This window comes from Macaca fascicularis, chromosome 1 (genome assembly GCF_037993035.2).
Source record: "Macaca fascicularis isolate 582-1 chromosome 1, T2T-MFA8v1.1".
NCBI classification, from domain to species: domain Eukaryota; kingdom Metazoa; phylum Chordata; class Mammalia; order Primates; family Cercopithecidae; genus Macaca; species Macaca fascicularis.
Genome location: NC_088375.1, coordinates 189,779,409 through 189,806,510, shown reverse-complemented (window position 1 = coordinate 189,806,510; position 27,102 = coordinate 189,779,409). Strand labels below are relative to the sequence as shown.

The following is a 27,102-nucleotide window of genomic DNA, read 5'->3' as shown; positions in this document are numbered from 1 at the left end:
ACCATATAACCACTTGACAGATGCAGAAAAAGCATCTGATAAAATTTATATACTTAGGCCAAGAAACTCCCAATAAATCAGAACTTAGGAACTTTCTAAATCTGATGAGAAGTACCTATAAAAATGTATAATAGGCTGGGCATGGTGGCTCATGCCTATAATCCCAGCACTTTGGGAGGCCAAGGCAGGTGGATCATTTGAGGCTAGGAGTTGGAGATCAGCCTGGCTAACATGGTAAAATCTCATCTCTACCAAAAACACAAATATTAGCTGGGCGTGGTGGCACATGCCTGTAATCCCAGCTACTTGGGAGGCTGAGGCAGTAGAATCGCTTGAACCCAGGAGGTGGAGGTTGCAGTGAGCCAAGACTGTGCCGCTGCACTCTAGCCTGGATGACAGAGAGAGACTGTCTCAAAACAAACACACACACCTATAGTAATAAACATCATTTTAACTGGAGGGATGTTGAAAATATTCCTTTTAAAATCAGGAATGAGAAAAGGGTGCCAACTAGCATCATTTTGTACTCACAATTTTATTGGAGGTCCTGGCCAGCACAGTAAGACAAGAAAAAGAAACTAGAAACTTAGACTATGGGGTGGGGGTGGGGGGGTCTACAGCCATATCACCCTGAAGGCATCTGATTTCATCAGATCTATGCTGGGTCAGGCCTAGTTAGTACTTGCATGGAAGTCTGCTTGGGAATACCATGTGATAAAAAAACAAACAAACAAACAAAGAAAAAACTATTGTGAGACCTTTGTCAAATAATACAAAATTTCACTTAGATAGGAGGAATAAGTTCATGAAGAGACCTAACACAACCTGGTGACTAGTAAGTAACAATGTACTGTATTCTTGAAAATTCCTAAGAGAGTAGATTTTAAGTGTTTACACTTGAAGCACTTTGGAAACAAAAAGATCCTATAAGCTCCCCCTCCCATCCCAAGAAAAAGAGAGGAAAACAATGTTTCATGCAAATAATCAAGAATCAGAATGATGTTGGGCTTCTTAATAGAAAAGCTAGAAGAGAGTAAAACAAAACAAAACAAACAAAAACCTTCAAAATTCTGAGGGGATATGATTTCCAAGAGAAGTTTATATCCAGCCAAAATATCAAACAACTATGTGGGCAGAATAAAGACATTTTCAGGGATGCAAAAGCTCAAAAATTTACTTCTTACAATCTCTATCTCAGGAGGCTTCCAGGGGATATGTCCTACAGAAAATGTGGGTGTAAAGAAAGAAAGAAGAAAACATGAGGTTCAAGACAGTGAAGGCTGAACCTAAAATGACAGCTCTACAGCAGGGCAACTAACTCAGATTAGAAAAGCTTTAGGAGAGGTACCTTGAAGAATTTGAAATTGAGAGGACATCTAGTGTGTTGCAATGTAAGGAGAGGAAATTCACACAACTGGAGCTTGGGTTGAATTAGTAATAAATACAAAGAAAATAAGCAAATGAAAAAGCAATACAATCTTTAGGAAAACAAGGGGAGGAAAGAGAAAAGTAATCATATACTACAAGGCTCAACTGTGAATACTATTTATATAGTCATGATAATATAAACATAAAATATTCAGTTAATTAACAATACAATATGAATAATTATATTAGGAAATTGGGCCGAATACAACGTTGCATACACGTATCGGGGGCAGAGCATGTGGTAAAACACAACCAAATCTTTACATTCTATAGTAAGAAGTGAACAGATAATTCTTAAAGCTAAAAAAATTAAGATACAGCAAATAAAAGCAGGTTATTTGGAGATATGGAGTTAAATGCCAAAAAATTAGCTAAAAACGTTGAAAGTGGCATCTCTAGGGTGAGGATAGATAGGGTGAGGGGCTGCTACTTATTAATTAGATACTCTTTAAATTTTGGGCATATAAAACTTTGATAAAGACAAAAACTAAATTCAAAAAAGAAATAGAAAACACAGGTTATGAAATCAGAAGGCATGAGTTCGAGTTCTGGCTCTTACCACTTACCACTGATGCTATCTTGAGCAACTGTCCACATAATGCTGTTAGGCCATAAATAGGTTAAAAAACAAAACAAAAACTTGGTAAATTAGAAAATTATGGCCGGGTGTGGTGGCTCACGCCTGTAATCCCAGCACTTTGGGAGGCCGAGGCGGGTGGATCACCTGAGGTTGGGAGTTTGAGACCAGCCTGACCAACATGGAGACACCCCGTCTCTACTAAGAATACAAAATTAGCCGGGCATGGTGGCACATGCCTGTAATCCCAGCTACTTGGGAGGCTGAGGCAAGAGAATCACTTGAACTCAGGAGGCAGAGGTTGCAGTGAGCCAAGATCGTGCCATTGCACTCCTTCCTGTGCAACAAGAGTGAAACAGGCCGGGCGTGGTGGCTCATGCCTGTAATCCCAGCATTTTGGGAGGCTGAGGCTGGTGGATCATGAGACCAGCCTGGCCAAGACGGTGACACCCCGTCTCTACTAAAAAATACAAAAAATTAGCTGGGTGCGGTGGCAGGCACCTGTAATCCCAGCTAGTTGGTAGGCTAAGGCAGGAGACTCGCTTGAACTTGGAGGGCAGAGGTTGCAGTGAGCCAAGATTGCGCCACTGCACTCCAGCCTGGGCAACAGAGTGAGACTCTGTCTCAAAAGAAAAAAAAAAATTGAGTATGTGGGAATTTCAAGTCATTTTATTCTTATTTTTTAAATTTTTTATTATTTTTTATTTTCTTTTTCTTTTCTTTTTTTTTGAGAAGTTTTGTTCTTGTTGCCCAGGCTGGAGTGCAGTGGTGATCCCAGCTCACTACAACCTCTGCCTCCCAGGTTCAAGCGATTCTCCTGCTTCAGCCTCCTGAATAGCTGGGATTACAGGCACCCACCTCCACGCCCAGCTAATTTTTGAATTTTTAGTAGAGACAGGGTTTCACCAAGTTGGCCAGACTGGTCTTGAACTCCTGACCTCAGGCGATCCACCCGCCTCAGCCTCCCAAAGTGCTGGGATTACAGGCGTGAGCCACCGTGCCCGGCCCACTTTAAGTTTTTTTTTTTAATGGGGTGGGATTTGGAAGACTGAGAGGAGAAAATAGTTAACACAGAAGCCCAAACAGGTTTTTTTTTTTTGGTAGTACAGCTTCAAGAGAAATAAAGAAAGCTGTAGCAAAAGAAATACTGTACTGGCTCAGAACTGCCTGCCAACATCTGTTAGTGCAGAGGGAGCTAAGCTGATCAAGAGGTGACAGCCAAGTAAGAGTTTTCACTCATGGTTCTGAAGTACATTAACATGTACTGATTCCAGTCTGGGCCAAGGCTATATAACTCTGAGAAGTGAGGAGTTTGGGAAATACTACAGTGAATTGGATTGGTTAAATAAAGTAGTTTCCTAGAACATTTTCTTTTCTTTTTTTTGAGACGGAGTCTCGCTCTGTCGCCCAGGCTGGAATGCAGTGGCGCGATCTCGGCTCACTGCAAGCTCCGCCCCCCAGGTTCACACCATTCTCCTGCCTCAGCCTCGCGTGTAGCTGGGACCACAGGCGCCTGCCACCACGCCCGGCTAATATTTTTTTTTTTTTTTTTTTTTTTTGTATTTTTAGTAGAGACGGGGTTTCACCGTGTTAGCCAGGGTGGTCTCAATCTCCTGACCTCGTGATCCACCCGTCTCAGCCTCCCAAAGTGCTGGGATTATAGGAGTGAGCCACCGCACCCGGCCCCTAGAACATTTTCTATTTCAAGTATTCCAAGAGATACAGTGGGACTATAGAGACAATAGTCAATAATTTGTGTCATTAAATCATAATAGTATTAAACAATTACATAGAGGAATGTACAGGGAAAAAAGCCCCCTAACAAACATATTATCTGCAATAAAGCAATATAAATATATTATCTTCTCACTGAAATTGAGAAAAGGAAAGTTAAGTTTCTAACAAGGAATGGAAAACAAATTATTTTTACATATTATTGCAACTTTAAGACATACATGTATATATGGTATCACTGAAATTCTCTTCATATGTGTTGCCTTTACTGTTTGATGTTTGTGAATGTAAACAATTACAGATGTGAGGCTTTTATAAATTCTTTTTTGGTTTTTTGGAGACGGGAGTCTTGCTCTGTTGCTCAGGGTGGAGTGCAGTGGCGCAATCTCAGCTCACAGAAACCTCTGCCTCCCGGGTTCAAGTAATTCTCCTGCCTCAGCCTCCCGAGTAGCTGAGACTATAGGCATGCGCCACCATGCCCAGCTAATTTTTTTGTATTTTTTGTAGAGATAGGGTTTCACCATGTTGATCAGACTGGTCTCGAACTACTGACCTCAAATGATCCTCCTGCCTTGGCCTCCCAAACTGCTGGGATTACAGGCGTGAGCCAGTGCGCCCAGCCTGTAAATTCTTTTAAAAACACAATAGCTAATCTAATTTTCCCCATCAGGTTCCAAGTTTCTTAAAATGCCCTATGATTGGGGAGAGTACAATGAACACTTGTTTGTGTCTCCTTGAGGGGTGGGATATTGTGGCATTTTGGGCTTTTTTTTCCATTTCTATAGCCTTGGTGCCTAGTTCAAGAGTTGGCATAACACATACCCAGTAACTGTGGTAGGCTGATCTCTTCACCCTTTCACTCAGGAAGTAGTATCAAGCAATGGTGAAACAGTGGCTGAATAATAATGGTATCTACTGCTAAAAAAAAAGGAAATGAGGTTTCTCAGAGTTTAGAACCCCAGTTCCCAGCACGGCCTTAGCTGGGTTTCTGGGTCTTGCTTACACTTCTAACTTGTCCATTTTTTTCCTGAGAAAAAAAATTTTTTTTCCCAAAAGTTGGTACCTTCTAGAAAATGCTAGAAACACAGGGCTGTTTGAATCACTAGAAAAGTTACATGTGGGCCAGGCGCGGTGGTTCACGGCTGTAATCCTAGCACTTTGGGAGGCTGAGGCGGGTGGATCACTTGAGGTCAGGAGTTCAAAACCAGCCTGGCCAACATAGTGAAACCCTGTCTCTACTAAAAATACAAAAAAAAAAAAAAAAAAAAATTAGCTGGGCATGGTGGTGGACGCGTATAATCCCACCTACTCGGGAGGCTGAGGCAGGAGAATTGTTTGAACCCGGGAGGTGGAGGTTGCAGTGAGCCAAGATCCCGCCATTGCACTCCAGCCTGGGCAACAGAGCAAGACTCTGTCTCAAAAAAAAAGTTACATGTGAGCCTTCCAAAGAGGCTTGTCTAGACATTTGCCACTATGAGTTTCCCTTCAAACTTACAAGCTATTATGGTAAAAATGCAAACAAAAACACTCTGATATTCTGTGGCTTTTAAAGCACTGCCATTTTACATGAAATAAATATGTGATATAAAATGTTTACAAAGTTATTAAATGAGATTTGTTAAGTTTCAGTACCAAATTACAATAGCAATTACAAATTATTAAGCATCTACTATCTTTCAGGTAATGAATGGGCCACATGCCTTATAACCATGATACTTAATTCTCACAAAAATCCTGAAAGGATTCAGGCTCACTTTACAACAGAAGAAAATGAAATTCATGAAGATCAAAGTAATTTGCCCAAAATCCCACAGCTTTTGAGTACTGAAACCCAGTCTGAACTCTAGACCTTGTGCTCTTAACAATCATGGTACAGTGCTAGGTATTTATTTAAAAATCTTGAAACCATTTCTAAACACAAAATTAATAGACAATGTAGTTAGTCTGCTAGATCCATATTGCTAAAAGCATTACAAGCTCACACACTCTTATAATATCTACTCATGAATTCAACTACAGCTCAGATTAACATCTTTAGGATTTTAAACTGCTAGTGCTCAGGTCTACCTTCACTTACCTGGGTGGCGGGGGGGGGCAAGAAGAGCTGCCTTTATAAGCAGGCCATTCAATAATATTTATTGATTGCTCACCATGGGCCATAACTGGGCCAGGTGCTGGGAATAAAATAAACAAAAGAGATATGATCCCTTCCCTTATGGAGCTTATAGTCCAGTAGGGGAAAGAGTAAATAAGAGAGCAAGCTGCTATATGTAGGCCAACAAAAGGATATAATTTATATTAAAAGGTCAGGAAAGGTCTTTCTCAGAAAATAACTTGAAGGCTAAGCTGGATTTGGAATATATGTGTTGGGAGGAGAAAGGGGCTAGAGAGCATTTCAGGCAAGGAAGCTGTGTAAAGACCTGTAGCAGGAATGAAATACTCTAAAAAGTCTAAACATGAATTTGATCCTGCCCTCTTTAGTATTTACATCTCCTATAAATCTTCTGAGACGAAAGTGGCAAGGGGAAGAAAGGTGGCTCCAGAAACATCTAGACATTAGTCATTCTCCTATAAGTCAGTAAGAACACCATTTGAGGAAATTGGGTAGAAGATCTAGACTATTAAACCGTATCTGGGAATCAGTGGACTGCAGGCTGTTCTGGCACACAACAGCAGCCAAGAGGCATGCCAAATACATAATCTGAAAAACTTAGGATCCTTTAAAAAATGCTTGTGATGGAAATGCATAGCATGCTATGGGAGGAATTTAAAACTCAGTTATTTAGGTGAATCTTAGCCTTCAAATGTAACAAAATATAGGTATTGAGGAGTTTAAAATTTCATGTTAAGAATGAAAATTTGAGCCAGAAGTGATGGCTGGTACCTGTAATATCAGCTACTTGGCAGGCTGAGGTGGGAGGACTGCTTGAGGTCAAGAGTTTGAGACCAGCCTGGGCAACATAATGAGACCTAATTTCTCTCTCTCTCTCTTTTTTTTTTTTTTTTGTTTGTTTTTTTGTTTGTTTGTGACAGAGTGAGGCTCTGGAGTGCAGTGGCATGATCATGGCTCACTGTAGCCTCGACATCCCAGGCTCTAGTGATCCTCCCACCTCAGCCTCCCAGGTAGCTGGGACTACAGGCTCACATGCCACCATGTCCAGCTAATTTTTAAAACATTGTTTGTTGAGATGGGGTTTCACCATGTTACCCAGGCTGGTCTCAAACTCCTGGGCTCAAGCCATCTGTCTGCCTCAGCTTCCCAAAGTGCTAGGATTATAGTCCTGAGCCATGGTGCCCCCTGTCTCTTTAAAGAAAGAAAGAAAGAGGCCAAGTGTGGTGACTCATGCCTGTAATCCCAGTACTTTGGGAGGCTGAGGCAGGGAGATCACTTTTGAGCTCAGGAGTTTGAGGCCAGCCTGGACATTGTGAAACACCGTCCCTACAAAAAATACAAAAAGTTAGCCAGGCATGGTGGCGCGTGCCTATAGTCCCAGCTACTCGGGAGGCTGAGGTGGGAGGATTGCTTGAGCCCGGGAAGCGGAGGTTGCAGCGAGCCAAGATTGAGCCACTGCACTCCAGCCTTAGCAACAGGGTAAGACCTTTCTCAAAAAAAAAAAAAAAAAAAAAAAAAAAAAAAAAAAAAAAAAAAAAAGAAGAAGAAAAAGAAAAAAAGAAAGAAAAGGAAAGAAAAATCTTCTTAAAACATTAATCTAATCTAATTATGACATTACCTTGTTTACTTCAACAACTCCCCCACTGTTTTGGGCAAGAATTCAAACTCTTTCGTCTGATATCTGGCTCTTCTTTAGTCCTATCTGCTTCTCTGCCTCCTATACTCGGACTCCAGCTATAGAAAGTTACCAATGTACATCACACTTTTTCAAAGAGGATAAAGGATCCAGCTTAAAGGAACTTTCACTGGTCAAACTGACAATTTAAGCATGAAAACATTTTTAAATGAATGGTAGGTAGCTAATAGTTACAGTTAATTTAAAATATAATTACATTGTAAATATAGTTAACAATAGAGTATTGTACATTTCAAAATTGCTAAGAGGATAAATTTCAAATGTTCTCACCATGAAAAATGTTATTTGAAGGATGGATATGTTAACTTGTTTGATTTAATTATTCCACATTGTATACATAAATTATAACATTGCTTTGTATCCCATAAATTTATACAATTATAAATTGTTAATTTACAATAAAAGAAAGGGAACTGTGAAAATCTGTGCATTTATAATGATACTTAAGAGATAAAAGCTATATATAAAGTGTATTAAAAAGTTCTATCGGCCGGGCGCGGTGGCTCACGCCTGTAATCCCAGCACTTTGGGAGGCCGAGACGGGCGGATCATGAGGTCAGGAAATCGAGACCATCCTGGCTAACCCGGTGAAACCCCATCTCTACTAAAAAATACAAAAAACTAGCCAGGCGAGGTGGTAGGCGCCTGTAATCCCAGTTACTCGGGAGGCTGAGGCAGGAGAATGGCCTAAACCCGGGAGGCGGAGCTTGCAGTGAGCTGAGATCCGGCCACTGCACTCCAGCCTGGGTGACAGAGCGAGACTGTCTCAAAAAAAAAAAAAAAAAAAAAAGTTCTATCAATGCCTATGAAAAGGGAGAAAATTTAAAGAAAAGTTCTAATGACAAGAATAAGGATAAGTTTATTTTTTAATTGATTTTTATAAATAAGAGTACAGACAAAGGAAACAAAAAAAATTCATTATAAAACATTTATCTGTTTATAAAATCTGGTTATATATTTATTTCTATCTGTGTAGGCAGAAAAGAATGAATACAGGGAATTGTACGTAAACCAGACCTTGCAAAAGCAGAAACCATATGAAGAACAAAAAGACTGATCAGCATGAGTACCATTACATAACAATAATGTAGAAAAAGTATCCAACAACTAATCTGCACCAGTGATCATCTGAACACAAAAAGCAACTAGAAACAAGTTTCAACGTTATACTGGAAAATTATAATTTAACCAAACGTCCTAAAAAGGAGAGCTAAAAATATTAACTAGAGTATTCAAATCCTAAGTATGAAGGTTCTAAGTGGCTCTATTTATTAATAATAGTAAGAAGTTAATAAGCTATACATAGTCTAATAATTGTAACAAAATATGCCAATATATAATAAAGACAAAATAGTGGGTTACATAATGCTGGCAAAGCAAAACCTAATTCCAGAGGAAAACTTCAAGGAAAAAAACACATCATTCAGGAAAAATTCAAACTCATAAAAGGACTACTAGAATCCTCGGAAAATAAATATCAAAATAAGTATGTTATAAGTAAAATAAGTATGTTATAATCCTAGGAAGATAAGCATGATCAACAACTATTGGCCGGGCACGGTGGTTCATGCCTGTAATCCTAGCACTTTGGGAGGCAGAGGCGGGTGGATCATGAGGTCAAGAGATAAGAGACCATCCTGGCCAACATGGTGAAACCCCATCTCTACTAAAAATACAAAAATTAGCTGGGTGTGGTGGCGTGTGCCTGTAGTCCCAGCTACTCGAGAGGCTGAGGCAGGAGAATCACTTGAACCCGGGAGGTGGAGACTGGACTGAGCTGAGATCTTGCCACTGCACTCCAGCCTGGCAACAGAGTGAGACTCCATCTCAAAACAAAAACAAAAACAAAAACAAAAAAACAAAAAGAAAAAGAAAGAACTATCACATTTATTAGTCATTCAGGGTGACTGAAGCGGTGAAAAGAACCAGCCATACTAAATTTGTGATAGTAACTTTAATTCCTTTCCCCCCCCACCCCCGAGACAGAGTCTTGCTCTGCTGCCTAGGCTGGAGTGCAGTGGCATGATCTTGGCTTACTGCAACCTCCCCATCCTGGGTTCAAGTGATTCTCCTGCCTCAGCCTCCTGAGTAACTGGGATTACAGGCACATGCCACCATGCCCGGCTAATTTTTGTATTTTTAGTAGAGACGGGGTTTCACCATGCTGGCCAGGCTGGTCTCAAACTCTTGACCTTGTGATCCACCCGCCTCGGCCTCCCAAAGTGCTGGGATCACAGGTGTGAGCCACTGCACCTGGCCTATTTTTAAAAGTTAATTTTAAATTAGATTTGTCTTTGTTTGTTTCTTAGATATATGCATTCAATTATTTGAGTCTTAAATACAATGCAAATAGTTCTGAATGCTCCCCTCTGCATACGAAAGGACATTAAAGAATCTAAGCAATAGTTATAAGCATTTTCCATTCAGGGACTGTGTCTTATTTGACTTTATGTCATCAACTCCTAGCACAGCATCTGTGGTGCAGAGTAGATTCTTAATAAATGTTTTTTCAGGGAAAGCATGAATGACAATAATAATTATGAAAACCCAACAAACAAAACAAACCCCAATCTTCCTTACCTGCTTTTTTTTTCCCCTTTTGACCAGGAACAGGTTCTAAGCTATCTTGGCCTTTTCTCATCAACATAGCAAGTGATGCATCATAAGCTCTAAACAGGTCCACAACCTCATGTAAAGCAACATCTGTTATCAGATCACAGCTCAGGACCAGCACATCTGTCTGTTAAATGGAGATGGGAAAAGTCAATATCATAAACGACGATGGATTACACAAATCACCACAAAACAAAATTATGATGGCTTAAAAACACACAAATCAGACAATACTCTTCAAACATTTTTCATAGCCAAACAAGTAAAATAAATGGGGTTGTTCTCATTGAATTGTGCTGGTATAGGGTCTGGAATCTCTACCTCTCCCTTGTGTACCTCAGGAACTGTGTGGGCAGTCCCTGAGACACCTCTGGAACCCTAGGTTCTAAGAAACAGTCTGAAAACCACCACATTGTCTATTTCTATGACTATGGAATATATGATCTTATATTTATACATCTCTTTATAGTTTAAAAAAGCATTTTCGCATAGTTTGATGATTTAGTATGGCAAAGAACAATCACTTTACTACAGTACTAGGAAATAACAGAATGAACACAATACAATGCCTCATTCTCAGGAACTTAATATTCTATAGTAAATAATTACAATATAACCTCAGGTATGTATAAGGCATCCATTCAATCTTATAATAGGGTAAGAATGACAGAAAGGCACTTTTATTATTAACATTACTGGCCTCTATTTTTATAGATGAGAAAAATAAGGCCTATTACCAGTGTCTGACACACAGTAGGCATTTAATAAGTGTTTAACAAATGAATGAAAAAAATCAATGAAGAAAAGGTTTTCTCATAGTGGTGGGCTTTCTGAATATATATATATATATATATATATATATATATTTTTTTTTTTTTTTTTTCCAGACAGGGTCTTACTCTGTCACCTAGGCTGGAATGCAGTGGTGCAGTCACAGCTCACTGCAGCCTTGACCTTCCAGGCTCAAGTGATCCTCCTGCCTCAGCCTCCCAATTAGCTGGAACTACAGGTGTGTGCCACTACTCTTGGCTAATTTTTACATTTTTTGTAGAGATGGTGTCTCCCTATGTTGCCTAGGCTAGTGACAAACTCCTGGGCTCAAGGGATCCACTCACCTCGGCCTCCCAAAGTGCTGGGATTACAGGCATGAGCTACCATGCCTGATTATAATTCTAATAACTAAGATTAATCATAATAAAAACTAATAATGATAACTAATATTTACTGAATGCTTACTATTGGCCAGGAATTGTGATAACACTTTGCAAACATTATTTCTTTTATTATTTTTTATTTTAATTTTATTTTTAAATTAAAAAAATAGAGATAGGGTCTCACTGTTTCTCACTATGTTGCCCAGGTTGGTCTTGAACTGGTGGGCTCAAACAATCCTACAATCCTTCTGTCTCAGCCTCCCAAAGTGCTGAGATTACAGGCGTGAGCCACCGTGCCTGGCGGAAAACATTTCAATCTTCACAACAACCATATGCAGTAAGAACTATATATACACACATACACACATACATATACATATATACACATACATATATATGTGTGTATACGTATATGCACATATATATATATATTATTATTTATTTTTTTTCCTGAGACAGGGTCTTGCTCTGTCACCCAGGCTGGAGTACAGTGGCATGATCATGGCTTATAGGAGCCTCAACTTCCTGGGCTCAAGTGATCCTCCCACCTCAGCCTCCCTAGTAGCTGGGACTACAGGCATGCACTACCACACCTGGCTAATTTTTATTTTTATTTTTAGTAGAGACAGGGTCTTCCTGTGTTTCCCAGGCTGGACTCGAACTCCTGGGCTCAAGCAATCTGCCCGCTTTGGCCTCCCAAAGTGCTAGGATTACAGGCATGAGCCACCGTGCCTAGCCCAGAGCTGTTATTATTAGTACTTTACCAACAAAGAAACAGATTTATAGTAGTTATGTAACTAAGATTTAGTTACATAAATTAGTAACAATTAGTAATGGTTATTTGTATAACTGAAGAATCTGTATTACTGAATAGTATTAAAGAAATATAGTTTAGGCTGGGCACAGTGGCTCACGCCTGTATCCTAGCACTTTGGGATGCCAAGGTAGGCGGAGTACCTGAGTTCACGAGTTTGAGACCAGTCCGAGCAATATAGTGAAACCCCATCTCTACTAAAATACAAAAATTAGCCAGGCATGGTGGCACATGCCTATAGTCCCAGCTACTCGGGAGGCTGAGGCAGGAGAATTGCCTGAACCCAGGAGGCGGAAACTGCAGTGGGCCAAGATAGCACCACTGCACTCCAGCCTGGGTGACAGAGCAAGACTCCATCTCCAAAGAAAGAAAAAAAGAAATATAGTTTAGGGCCAGGCACAGTAGCACATGCCTGTAATCCCAGAGGTGCCTCAGGCAAAGGCAGGTTCTGATTTGCCCTTCGTGAATCAACCAGGGCAGCTCCTCTTTTATTAATTTTATTTTCTAGGCTTCTGGATAAGCTTTGTCTTGGAAAACCAATTCTGCTACTTTAAAAAAGTCTAGGCTAGACAGAGTGGCTTACACCTGTAATCCCAGTGTTTTGGGAAGCCAAGGCAGGAGGACTGCATGAGCCCAGGAGTTCAAGGTTAGAGTGAGCTAAGATCACATCACTGCACTTCTGCCTGGGTGACAGTGCAAGATGCTATCTCAAAAAAAAAAAAAAAAGGCCTGGCACAGTGTCTTGCACCTGTGAGCCAAGCTACTCTGGAGGCTGAGGCAGGAGCATCACTTAAGGCCAGGAGTTTGAGGCCAGCCTGAACAACATAGTAAGACTCCATCTCTAAAAATATATCAAACATTTTTTAAATTAGCAAATAAAATTTTTTAAAAGTTAGCCAGGTGTGGTGGCACGCACTTATAGTACCAGCTACTTGGGAGGCTGAGGCGGGTGGATCATGAGGTCAGGAGATCGAGACCATCCTGGCTACCACAGTGAAACCTTGTCTCTACTAAAAATACAAAAAATTAGCTGGACATGGTGGCGGGCGCCTGTAGTACCAGCTACTCGGGAGGCTGAGGCAGGAGAATGGCACTAACCCGGGGGTGGAGCTTGCAGTGAGCCAAGATCACGCCACTGCACTCCAGCCTGGGCAACAGTGCAAGACTCCGTCTCAAAAAGAAAAAAAGAAGTTCCCATAAACATCTCTTTAGAAAAAAAAAAAAAAAAAACCCTACACCTGCAACTCCCCATGCTAGCAGCAAACATGAACAAATCAGACCACATACATAAAACTAAAGAAGACACAGCCTGAAGAATCCTACTTAGAACAATGCTTAGAAAGGCAAGGAGACAAATCATTACTAAAGACATCCACAGAGTTGTCATTACCACAATACAGAAGTTGCCCCATTTCATCAGAATGAAAATGACAATTTGCTGAGGGAAAAAAATCTCCTTTCTATTTTTCTAAGTTTCTCTAAAAAGATGGCTGTTTTTTTGCAAGTTGACTGATCTACAATAAATTGAACTATTAAGTGTACTCCAAAATCAAGAAAATGACTCTAATGCAGATGCCTCAGAAGTGGTAACAATGTTGTCTTGGCAAATAAATGCTGTTATCATTCAATAGCTGTAAAACTGTTTAAATCTGTCAGTACAATGAATGCCAAACAAGTCCTGCATAATTGTGAACAGGCTGTAGGCTCATTTCTCTCTTTGCGTTTTGATGACTTTTTGCTAAACTGAATGCGAAATCCCCAAGGATCGCAAGGAACAGACCCCTCCACTAAATGTCTGGTTGCCATCTGTTCTTAGTGTGAAAAGAAAGGCGTGGGTCTGAAAGAACAGGGCCTAGCATACAGATGGAGGTGCTGTTCCATCAGTCCCTCTCCTGCCTCTGTTCCCAGAGAATGCACCAAGTGAGAGTCACTTGAGACCAAACACATCTCATCCTCTTTGCAACTCCACCACTTCCAAAGGAAAGTGTTTGTTGTCTGATAAATTTCCAAAGCTGGAAATCTCAGAAGAAGAAAGAAAGGAAAGCTAAATCATACTTATACCTTCATAATACCATTTTTTTTTTGAGACTGGGTCTCAGTCTGTTGCCCAGGCTGGAGTGCAGAGGTATGATCATAGCTCACTGTAACCTCAAATTCTTGGACTCAAGCATCCTACCACCTCAGCTTCCTAAGTAGCTGGGACTACAAGCATCACATGCCACTATGCCTGCTAATTTTATTTTATTTTATTTTATTTTTTAAAAAATTTTTGTAGAGACAGGGTCTCACTCTGTTGCCAGGGCTGGTCTCGAACCCTTAGGCTGAAGTGATCCTTCTGTCTCAGCCTCCCAAAGTGCTGGAATTACAGGCATAAGCCACTGCGCCTGGCCTATGATTTTATAAAAGCTGTAATAGAAAGAAATGATCATTGTTTTTATTTTTACTCTAAAATGTAAAGCCCATTCTAGGAATGCAAATGGACTTCTAGTAACTAGAGCCCAGAGAGAGAAAGTAGAAAAACTGATAAGACCCAGATAAGTATTTTTGATCATGTGTGACCACAAGCCATGAACAAACATGGACTGTTTGGGCTGTGAAGCAACTGTATGTCAGAAATGCAGTTACTCTGAAAGTTCCCTGAACATGTCAACACTCAGCTGCCTGCGTTTCATGGACCCACTTCTTTTCTAATGCCAACAGTATGCCTCTTCTGCAGAGACCAACTGGCCTCTCCAAAGACCTCCCTACCCACTATTCCAACAGTCCTTGGTATGCCTCATCCCAAGCCTGCTCCTCTAGAGAAGCCAGGGCAATGTCAAGGGCAGAAAGCACAACTCAGAAGGAAAGCAGATGTGTGCACTGTTGACAATATAGAAACACGCAAAGTTTCAAGGGAAGGCAGCAGTTTAGTGTTTAAAGTGTCCAAGACACCCAGGAATTCAAAATCCAAACTGCCGCCAGTTAGTCTTGACTAAAGTAAACAAATTAAGCTCAGAAAACCCAATTACCAAGCCATGGCAAAGCCCAGAAATCTCTCATTACAAGAACATTTTCAATCAAGTCAAAACCACTGAGTAAAATTAGCTGGGAAAAAAAAAAGTTAAATCAGAACACCGGATGTGTGTGTGTGTGGCTGTAGTGGTGGGGTGGGAGGTGAGGAGAGCTACTGGGAATAGCCTCTTTTCTTTTCCTGGCAGCTGTTCCATGACAGATTGTTATAAATAACACAATCTGGCAACTGATTTCTTATGACAAGGAGAAAGAAAAACACATTTACTCCCTTGGAAAAAAACTGTCAGGGCAAGGTAACTACCATACTTCTACTCACCCAGTGCTTCCACAAATAATGGCTATGATCCAAATCACCAGCCTGCATGCCACCCCTGCCCATATGGAACTCATGAATTCAGCTACTTGGTGTGACTACGAAGGTTACAATTTACATTTTCCTACGTGGTCCAATCCCAATCAAATCCCCAAGAGTAGTTTGTGTGTTTTTTCTTTTCTTTTCTTTTAGACAGGGGGTCTCCCTGTATTGCCCAGGCTGGTCTCAAACTCCTGGGCTCAAGGAATCCTCCTGCTTCAGCCTCCCAAAGTGCTGGGATTACATGCATGAGTCACTGCCCCGGCATAGTTTGTGTACTTTAATAAACACCAAAGGTTAACTGCAATGGGGACCCCAGTTTTGGTTTAAAATGCTTGGAAAAGATTCTAGTCTATAGTCCTCAAAGTGCAAGGCCAAGGGCCAACTGCCACATTGTTTTCACTGAAGTTGGGGTAGTAGGTCTAGGAAGGGAAACGACCAACTCAGTCAGTAAGAAAGAAATGTGATAATCCTTGGGCTCACAGCTAAATATTCTTACTATATTCCTTAGTTTAATCATGGTGTTGCTACCATCCAGAATTGATGCCAGAAATCCGCCCATAGTCCAGGACGGAAGTCCTCCCTCTCCTGCCTGTCCCCTACTCTTCCCCTATTGCACTGCCTTAGTTCAGCTCTCAAAATCTTTTTCCAGTCTCTTGGCTGGTGTCTCTCTTGCTCCAGTTTTCCTTATTCTAATCCATACTCTAATTTCTACTGCATATGTCATTTTCCTGCTTAAAGACACCCTAAAATGGTGTTTTCCAAACAATAAGTTGAACTTATTGACACTTACTTTAAAATTTTTTTTAAAATATACAGATCACTATACGATATGCTCTTTATATAATATATATGTAAAGATAGATATTTAAAAAGGAAGAAATAAAACATTTAAAAACTAGAAATTCTAATATTTTCCTCTAGTACTTAATTCTGTACACCACCTATTTTGGAGATTGCTGCTCAACAAGATTAAGTTGGAATTCCTTAGTATGACATTAAGGGTCTTCAAAATATGACTCCACCTACCTAATTCAGTCTTCTCTCACACAAGTCCCCTCCACAGAGCCAATGTTAACTTTTTTTTTTTTTTTTGAGACAGAGTCTCACTCTATTGCCCAGGTTGGAGTAAAATGGCACGATCATGGCTCACTGCAACCTCTGCCCCACAGGTTCAAGCAATTCTTGTGCCTCAGCCTCCTGAGTAGCTGGGATTACAGGTGCATGCCACCATGCCCAGCTAATTAGTACATACAGTATTTCGCCATGTTGGCCAGGCTGGTTCTCAGACTCCTGACCTCAAGTGATCCTCCTGCCTTGGCTTCCCCAGGTGCTGGGATTACAGGCATGAGCCAACGCACCTGGCCGCCAGTGTTACTTTGATAGAGTCGACTGCCAATAATGCATTTCCTAGTCTGTCTTCCTACTCTATTATATATTTATCCATCAAAATTCAGGTATTGTCACAGTTACTAGAAAGGGCAATTATCTTCCCTAGAGATGATGCATTTTCTGATCCATTACAGACCTTAAATCACGAATTGGATTACATATATATTTTTTTCCATCTAGACTTTGCCCTCCATAAGGAGCCCCTTTATCTTTGTATACCCAGAGTTCAACCCAGTGCCGGCAAACACGCATGAGTAAATGTCAGTAATTTTCCTGTTATCTCCTTCTCTTTAATTTGACTCAAATATTAAAACATCTGATTTTAAATGTTTAGAAACAGTATACATTCTGACAGAGGTGAGTGCTCCCTTTGTAGAGACTGACTATTCAGAGTTAGGACAGGGGCCACAGAGACAACTTGCAGTTCCCCAATGCAAGAAGGTAGGAAATGAACCTGCTGCTTCCCAAGAAGCAAAAGGCAGAGATATCTAAGGAAAGAAATCAAAAGCAGCTGTCCTGGAGGGCACGGCTGAAGAATGACGATATGCTTGCTAGGATTTACAACTTAAAATGAAGGCTCAACATTTATGGTTCTAATATTCATAATTCATTCATATCCTCAAAGGAAATTTTCCTCTTCAGATTAAGAACAAATAGAGGAATTGTATTCTTCCTTCCTGTGTGAAGCTAGGAAAGAAGCACCTAAGAATATATTCATTTTTAATTCTGTTCAAATGAGTTCCCTATAAAAATGCCTGTCACTTCTCTTCCAGGATTTAGATTTATGCAATTTAATTTTCATCTCTAAATGCACTGACTTGGAATAGAAAAAAACAAGAGTTTTTTTTGTTCTCCCAAATGAAACTTTCACTCTAAAGGGAAGTTCATTAACAATGAGAAAAATACAACTAATACATCTTTTTAAAACTTAGGGTTGGCTGAGCATGGTGGCTCACGCCTGTAATCCCAGCATTTTGGGAGGCGAAGGTGGGAGAAGTGTTTGAGGCCAGGAGTTTGAAACCAGCCTGGGCAACATAGCGAGACCTTATCTCTACAAACAATTTTAAAAATTAGCCAGGCATGGTGGTGCAAGCCTGTAGTCCCAGCTATTTGAGAGGTTGAGGCAGGAGGATCATTTGAGCCCAGGTTTCAGACTGCAGTGAGCTATGACGGTGCCACTGCACTCCAGCACCCGTGACAGAGTGAGATCCTGTTTCTAAAAAATAAACAAACAAAAATTCAAGACATAACAATGTAAGCATGTTATTTAGCAACATACAGATAAAAAACAAAGTAGCTAAAAGAAGAGAACCTTTAGGGTTAGGGATATGGGGTGGGGGTGGTCAGGGGACTATATTTTTAGGAACAAAGCTTGAATTACTGAATTATTTAAATTATTAAATTATTAATTTATTAAATTATATTGAATTATTTAAGTGATATGTACATATAACTTCAATAAGTATAAGGTGTTTATTTATTTATTTATTTATTTTTGAGACAAGATCTTTGCTCTATTGCCCAGACTGGAGTGCAATGGTGCAATCTCAGCTCACTGCAACCTCCACTTCTGGGGTTCAAGAGATTCTCGTGCCTCAGCCTCCAGAGTAGCTAGGATTACATGCATGTGCCACCGTGCCTGGCTGATTTTTGTATTTTTAGTAGAGACAGGATTATGCCATGTTGGCCAGGCTGGTTTCGAACTCCTGGCCTCAAGTAATCCACCCACCTCGTGCTCCCAAAGTGTTGGGATTATAGGCATAAGCCACTGCACCTGGCCAGTATGAGTTTTTAAAAAAAGATATTAGGACTATTTTCTTATCTCTCTTTTTAAAAAAAATTACTTCAGTGACTTTAACATCCTTATGGCTGAAACTCCATGACTTCATCATTTTCAATTATTTTTTCTCCTTCTCACCTTAGTCACTCAACCACTTTGTTATACCCTACTCCTTGGCATTACCAATAACTGCACCAACTCCAAAATCTCACTTTAAAATATCCTATTAATTCATGTAACACACATATATTGAACCCCGAATATGGCCAGGCATTACAGAGATACAGCAATGAACAAACAAAAATCCCTGACCTCAAAGAGTTTATATCCTATTGTCTGATCACCACCTTCTTCTATTTTTCCAACTCACTGACTTTTTACTCTGGCTCCAGCAATTCTGATTCTAACAGGATCCTCAATCCATTTGTTACATTGATTTATCACACCCTAATTCCTTTGGTGGTCTCATTTATATAGCTTATGGTGGTCCATCACTATAAATACTCCTTCATACACATCACCATCGTCCTTACTACTCTCATCCCTTGTACTCACCAGGTAAAGATGCTAGTTAAATCCTAACTCTCTGCCTACTTTGCATATGAACCCAAGAAGCTAAACATGGATAGAAAAAACTCGTAACAGCACTGGCTAGTCTCCTTTTAAACTGATAACCCAAATCTCAAGGGGATCCTGCGCACTATCCAGCAATACATTTCCTAGCCCATTAACTTTTACATTCTCAGAGACAATTTCACATATTCTCATCCTTCCTTAAAACTTCAGCAGCTTCTCCCTTCCTCTTTTTTTTTTTTTTTTTTTGAGACGGGGTCACGCTCTGTCACCCAGGCTGGAGTGCAGTGGCTCAATCTCGGCTTACTGCAGCCTCAGCTTCACAGGTTCAAGCAATTCTCCCACCTCAGCCTCCCAAGTAGCTGGGATTACAGGGGAGCACCACCATGCCTGGCTAATTTTTGCATTTTTAATAGAGACCATGTTTAATTTCACCATGTTAGCCAGGCTGGTCTTGAACTCCTGACCTCAGGTGATCCACCTGCCTTGGCCTCCCAAAGTGCTGGGATTACAAGCATGAGCCACTGAGCCTGGCCCTACTGACTCTTAACTGGTGGCTTTACATCTTATTTCAATAAGAAAACATAAGCAATTAGAAGCAGCAAACATCTTTCTGACACAAAATTAATCTATATGCATTACATATTATACATTCTGCCTATACAATAAATTAAATGTCCTTTCTCCAATCTTTTTTTTTTTTTTTTGAGACGGAGTCTCGCTCTGTCCCCCAGGCTAGAGTGCAGTGGCACGATCTCGGCTCACTGCAAGCTCTGCCTCCTGGCTTCACGCCATTCTCCTGCCTCAGCCTCCTGAGTAGCTAGGACTACAGGCACCCGCCACCACACCCAGCTAATTTTTTGTATTTTTAGTAGAGATGGGTTTTCACCGTGTTAGCCAGGACGGTCTCGATTTCCTGACCTCGTGATCCGCCCGCCTCGGCTTCCCAAAGTGCTGGGAGTACAGGTGTGAGCCACAGCGCCTGGCCGTCCTTTCTCCAATTTAAGGGAAACCCATCCACTCGTGCACCAGATCACATTCCCTCTCATCTACTCAAAAAACTGCATAAGGGCAGGAACTTTGTTTTACGCTATGTTCATCCCAAGCATATATCATACAGTGATTAGTTCCTTGCAGGTAGCAAAAATATAGTTGTTGAATCGAATAATTGAATGCTTTCTTTTCTCTATCATCAATTTATTCCTCTCCTCTTGGAATCACTCCCATCAGTATAGAACATATACAAATCCTTAAAAAAACACAACTTGCCTCCATAAGTGTAAAAAAAAAAAAAAAAACACGCAAAACCCAGAAAACACACACTTTATTTTTATAAGCTGGGCAAGGAAGTACTTTTTTGTATCACACTCTTTTATAGGTATGAAATTTTTCATTGAAAAAAACGAACAAAAAAAGAACCAGCCTCACTCTGGTCCCATTTCTGCCCTGTTTTTCATCTTCCTTCATATCATAATTTCTCAAAAAAAGTTAGCTGTCTCACTGTCTTCATTTTCTCATTCCTCTCCCATTCTCTCTAATCAGGCTTTTGTCCCTACCACTCCAGCAAGGGTTTAAGTCATCACTGAACCTAACTTGCCAATTCTTATTATTAATATCAGTTGTTGCCAGGTGCAATGGCTCATGCCTGTAATCCCAGCACTTTGGGAAGCTAGTGTCGTATCACTTGAGCCCAGGAGTTCGAGACCAGCGTGGGCAACATGGCGAAAAAAACACAAAAATTTAGCCATCTCTACAAAAAATACAAAAATTTAGCCAGGTGTGGTGGTGTGTGCCTCTAGTCCCAGCTACCAGGGAGGCTGAGGTGGGAGGATTGCTTGAGCCCAGGAGGTCGAGGCTACAGTGAGCCATGATCACGTCACTGCACTCCAGCTTGGGCGTTGGAGTGATATTCTGTCTCAAAAATAAATTATTAAAATAACAGCATTTACAACAGGGATGTCAGTCATATCAATAAATGGAAATGAGCATAATTCACTCATTGAAAGTGAAAGATTTTCAACTGGCTTGAAAGTAAAATCTAACTCCATGCTGTATACAAGAGATAGACCTAAATCAGAGATTTAGAAAGGTTAAAAATTGTTTTAAAAGCAAACATATACCAGGCAAATGGAAACAATAAGAAAGTGATCCTGCTATCAAAGTAGAATTATGCCAAAATCATTAAATAAAACAAAAGATCTTTTATAACGCTAGAAGCCAAAATTAAAAGTGAAGATACAATAATTCTTCATATCTATGCAGCAAAAAAGACAAAACTACTCATATAAAGCAAAAACATCAGGAGATGAATTACGAAATCAATAGAATTGTCTGGCTATACAGGCTCTTTTTGGTTCCATATGAAATTTAAAGTAGTTTTTTCTAATTCTGTGAAGAAAGTCAATGGTAGCTTGATGGGGATAGCATTGAATCTATAAATTACTTTGGACAGTATGGCCATTTTCACGATATTGAGTCTTCCCATCCATGAGCATGGAATGTTTTTCCATTTGTTTGTGCCCTCTCTTATTTCCTTGAGCAGTGGTTTGTAGCGCTCCTTGAAGAGGTCCTTCACATCCCTTGTGAGTTGTATTCCCAGGTATTTTATTCTCTTTGTAGCAATTGTGAATGGGCGTTCACTCATGATTTGGCTCTCTGTTTATTACTGGTGTATAGGAATGCTTGTGATTTTTGCACATTGATTTTGTATCCTGAGACTTTGCTGAAGTTGCTTATCAGCTTAAGGAGATTTTGGGCTGAGAGGACGATGGGGTTATCTAAATATACACCCATGTCGTCCGCAAACAGAAACAATTTGACTTCCTCTCTTCCTATTTGAATACACTTTATTTCTTTCTCTTGCCTGATTGCCCTGGCCAGAACTTCCAATATTATGTTGAATAGGAGTGGTAAGAGAGGGCATCCTTGTCTTGTGTTGGTTTTCAAAGGGAATGCTTCCAGCTTCTGCCCATTCAGTATGATATTGGCTGTGGGTTTGTCATAAATAGCTCTTATTATTACGAGATACGTTCCATCAATACCTAGTTTATTGAGAGTTTTTTTAGCATGAAGGGGTGCTGAATTTTATTGAAGGCCTTTTCTGCATCTATTAAGATAGTCATGTGGTTTTTGTTACTGCTTCTGTTTATGTAAAGGATTACGTTTATTGATTTGCATATGTTGAACCAGCCTTGCATCCCAAGGATGAAGCTGATTTGATTGTGCTGGCTGGAGGCATCATGCTACCTGACTTCAAACTATACTACAAGGCTACAGTAACCAAAACAGTACGGTACTGGTACCAAAACAGATATATAGACCAGTGGAACAGAGGCCTCAGAAATAACACTACACATCTACAACCATCTGATCTTTAACAAACCTGACAAAAACAAGAAATGGGGAAAGGATTCCCTATTTAATAAATAGTGTTGGGAAAACTGGCTAGTCATATGCAGAAAACTGAAACCGGACCCCTTCCTTACACCTTATACAAAAATTAAATCAAGATGGATTAAAGACTTAAACATAAGTCCCAAAACCATAAAAACCCTAGAAGAAAACCTAGGCAATACCATTTAGGAGACAGGCATGGGCAAAGACTCCACGACTAAAACACCAAAAGCAATGGCAATAAAAGCCAAAATTGACAAATGGGATCTAATAAAAGAGCTTCTGCATAGCAAAAGAAACTATCATCAGAGTGAACAGGCAACCTACAGAATGGGAGAAAATTTTGCAATCTATCCATCTGACAAAGGACTAATATCCAGAATCTACAAGGAACTTAAACAAATTTATAAGAAAAAAACAACCCCATCAAAAAGTGGGCAAATGATATGAACAGACACCTCTCAAAAGACATTTATGTGACCAACAAACATATGAAAAAAAGGTCATCATCACTGGTCATTAGAAAAATCCAAATCAAAACCACAATGAGATGCCATCTCATGTCAGTTAGAATGGCGATCATTAAAAAGTCAGGAAACAACCAGATGCTGGAGAGGAGGTGGAGAAACAGGAACGCTTTTACGCTGTTGGTGGCAGTGTAAATCAGTTCAACTGTGGTGATTCCTCAAGGATCTAGAACCAGAAATATACCATTTGACCCAGCAATCCCATTATGGGGTATATACCCAAAGGATTATAAATCATTCTACTATAAAGACACATGCACATGTATGTTTATTGCAGCACTGTTCACAATAGCTAAGACTTGGAACCAACCCAAATGCCCATCGATGATAGATTAGATAAAGAAAATGTGGCACACATACACCATGAAATACTATGCAATCATAAAAAAAGGATGCATTCACGTCCTCTGCAGAGACATGGATGAAGATGGAAACCATCATTCTCAGCAAACTAACACAGGAGCAGAAAGCCAAACACTACATGTTCTCAGTCACCAGAGCCCGTCGGGGGTGGGGGGACTAGGAGAGGGATAGCATTACGAGAAATACCTAATGTAGATGTAGGTTGATGGGTGCAGCAAACCACCATGGCACATGTATTCCTATATAACCTGCAACTTAAAGTATAAAAAAAAAAATCAATAGAAAACACTAATAATAGGGAGCTTTAACACACTACTATTAGTAAAAGACAGATGAAGTGGATAAAAAATAAAAGTGGATATAGAAAATTTAACAATATGATCAATAAGATTTTATGGCTATATATATGTATATGTATATATGTGTGTATATAAATTGACTTGGGTTGGGAATTTAGTATATGATAATCATGAAACTTAAATAACAAGGGCAAAATGAATATTTTAATAAATGGTGATGGGAAACTGAATAAATATTTGGAAAAAGGATAAAATTAGATCCACTGTTCATACGGTACACAAGACAAACGTCAAATGGATCAGAGACCTAAATGTAAAAAAGTGAAACTATACAAGTACTAGAAGGAAACAAAAGTAGGTTTCTCTATGACCTAAATGTGGGAAGAAACTTTCTAACTATTATTCAAAATCCAGATGAATTGAAGATTATTAAATTTGACTACATAAATATAAAAACAAGGCTGGGAGTGGTGGCTCATGCCTGTAATCCTAGCACCTTGAGAGACCCAAGGTGTGAGGATTACTTGAGCTCATGAGTTTGAGACTAGCTAGTCTAGGCAACATCAAGACTCTGTCTCTACAAAAAAGAAAAAAAATTAGCCAGATGTGGTGACGTGTGCATGTAGTTCCAGCTACGTGGGAGGCTGAGGTAGGAAGATCACTTGAGCTCAGGGGATGGAGGCTGCAGTAAGGCGAGATCGTGCCATGGCACTCTAGCCTAGGCGACAAAGGCGACAGGGCAAGACCCTGTATCAAAACAAAACCAAAAAGTTTTCCATGCCCCCAAACACCACAAAGTCAAAAGACATCAAACTGCTACAGTTATAGAACTTCTCAAATTCAAGAGGGAAAACAACAAAAACTGAAGGTACTTTTAAAAATGAGAAAAAATAAAGTACATGAACAATTTACAAAGAAAGATCACAATGTGTTCAATTTTTAAATGGTCCTTAAACATATAAAAGGATATTTAACTTCACTCATAATAAGAAAAATGCAGCTCACACCTGTGATCCCAGTACTTTAGGAGGCAGAGGCAGGCAGATCACTTGAGCCCAGGAGTTCGAGACCAGCCTGGCCAACATGACAAAATCCGATCTCTACCAAAAATACAAATATCAGCGCATGGTGGCATGTGCTGTAATCCCAGCTACTTCGGAGGCTGAGGCAGGCGAAGTTTGCAGTGAGCTGAGATTGCGCCATTGCATTCCAGCCTGGGTGACAGAGTGAGATTCCAACTCCAAAAAAAAAAAAAAGAAAAGAAAAAGAAAAATGCAAATTAAAATTAAAATGACTCTGAGCTATCATTTCTCACCAATTAGACTGGTAAAATAAAGTAGGGCAACTCATTAGCTTGGTGAGTCCATGTGGAAATAAACACTCTCATATATTGTAGCTAGGAATGCTAACTAGTACAACACTTTTGGATGGAAATTTGGTAATTTTAAACAAAGCTACACGTGCAGTTTTATCCTTTGACCCAGTAATCCCACTTGTAAGAATTTATCATACAACAATATCAAACTACTAATTTCAAAGTTATTCATTGCAGCAAAATATTGGAAGCTACCTAAAAACCCAAACATAGGAGTTGGTTGAGTAAAATATGTACAATGACTTTTTTTCCCTCTCCATTTTGGTAGGCTGGGTGAAGATGAAATTCACTGAGGAGGGAAGGCCTGGGTCTGCAGCACCCCGTGTGCCAGTCCAGAACTGGCCTATCTACAGACCCCCTGAAAATCAAATGGGCTTGGATTTGGACATTCTCAATAAAAAGGGTTAAAGGCTGATGGGATCTAAAGCCTGGTACTTGAATTTTGAGCAAGATAAGCTGCCTTAAGTTCTCTTCATTACACAGACGATCCTAGGTAATTGATAGATCCTGTGGTTCAACTTGATTTCTAGATAGAAGCTGGATTCATGTGATGCCAGAGAAGTAAAATTCCAAGAGACCGAAACCAGAGCTGAGTCTCACTGTTCCAGTCTGGACCTCTTTGGTGCTGTAAATCCTGTATATACAGTAGATGATTATTGCATTTTTCTTTTATGGACTCTCTTCAGCTTCTGGAGTCCTCATTATCCTATTATGTCTTTGTGTGAAGACATGCTGCTTTGTAATTATCGAAAGTGTCGCATCAAACTCTGGCTATGCATGGGTCACTGCCTGCTCTCACGTCTTCTGTGATCAGCATGGCAGTGGTGAGTTAAGTTGCTCACCAGCTATCTGTGATGCCTGAAAAGTACCCTTTCTGGAAAGCTAGATATTGTCCACACAGAACTCAGTCCATCAGAGAAATATAAAGCTATGGTATTGGCAGGACTGCGACAAGAGATCGTGTAGGACATTAACTCCCGAGCAGTGGCCTTCAGGACATATCAGGTACATCAGGAACGTCTCTATCAAGAACACAATTTCATCAAGGCTGAGGGCCATCTGAAACAAATGGATAAGATATATACTCAGCAAATACAAAGCAAGGATGTAGAATTGATCTCTATGAAAGGGGAGGTCACCTCCATGAAGAAAGTGCTAGAAGAATACAAGAAAAAGTTCAGTGACATCTCTGAGAAACTTAAGGAACGCAATCTTCAGTATCAAAAGCTCCAAGGCCTCTATGATAGCCTTAGGCTATGTAACATCCCTATTGCTAACCATGAAGGCACCTTGAACCATCTGTGATTGCACAGTCTGGTGTTTTTGGCTTCCCATTAGGAATAACAACCCCAAGTTTCCTTTGGATAGTACACCTGTTTGAAATCGGGGCGATGGAGATTTTCAGTTCAGACCATTTTTTTGTAGGCTCTCCCATAGCACCTGAACCCAGCAACAGCTTATTTAGTTTTGCCTCTCCAAGTGGCGAATTAGAGCAGCAGCAAGTTTCTAGCAGGGCCTTCAAAGTAAAAAGAATTTGAGCCAGGAATGGTGTCACACACCTGTGATCCCAGCTACTTAGGAGGTTGAGGCTGGGAGGATCACTTGAGCCCAGGAGTCTAAGGCTGTAATGATCTAAGATCATGCCACTGCACTCCAGCCTGGGCAATAGAGTGAGACCCTGTTTCTAAAAAATGTAAAGATAATTTCCTTAACTTTACAGAATGTTTCTATGTTCACCTTCAGTAATTTCATTTAGCAAATCTTTTATCTAGATAGGACACCCCAGTCTCCCTGTACTTTTAAGTCTCTGAAGTTGTCTTCACATTATCAACATAACAAACTCATTGGCAATGGGGAATGGCTTAGAGTCTGGTTTCTCTATTATTTAAAGCATGAGCATTTTATTA

The 27,102-nt window shown here is 40.1% G+C and overlaps 1 protein-coding gene and 1 pseudogene across 8 annotated transcripts in view; one reads left to right on the top strand and one right to left on the bottom strand.

Moving 5' to 3' along the window:
- Nucleotides 1-27,102, bottom strand: part of EIF2B3 (eukaryotic translation initiation factor 2B subunit gamma) — a 146,259-nt gene that overhangs the window by 87,795 nt on the left and 31,362 nt on the right. For all 8 annotated transcript variants that reach the window (XM_074008645.1, XM_015451901.4, XM_074008631.1 and 5 more), the window contains one exon: nt 10,129-10,288. In XM_074008645.1, the coding sequence (XP_073864746.1) occupies nt 10,129-10,195 (67 nt within the window). In that variant the 5' untranslated portion in view covers nt 10,196-10,288. The remainder of the gene's footprint in view (nt 1-10,128; nt 10,289-27,102) is intronic.
- LOC102129504 (E3 ubiquitin-protein ligase CCNB1IP1 pseudogene) lies at nt 25,907-26,733 on the top strand (annotated as a pseudogene).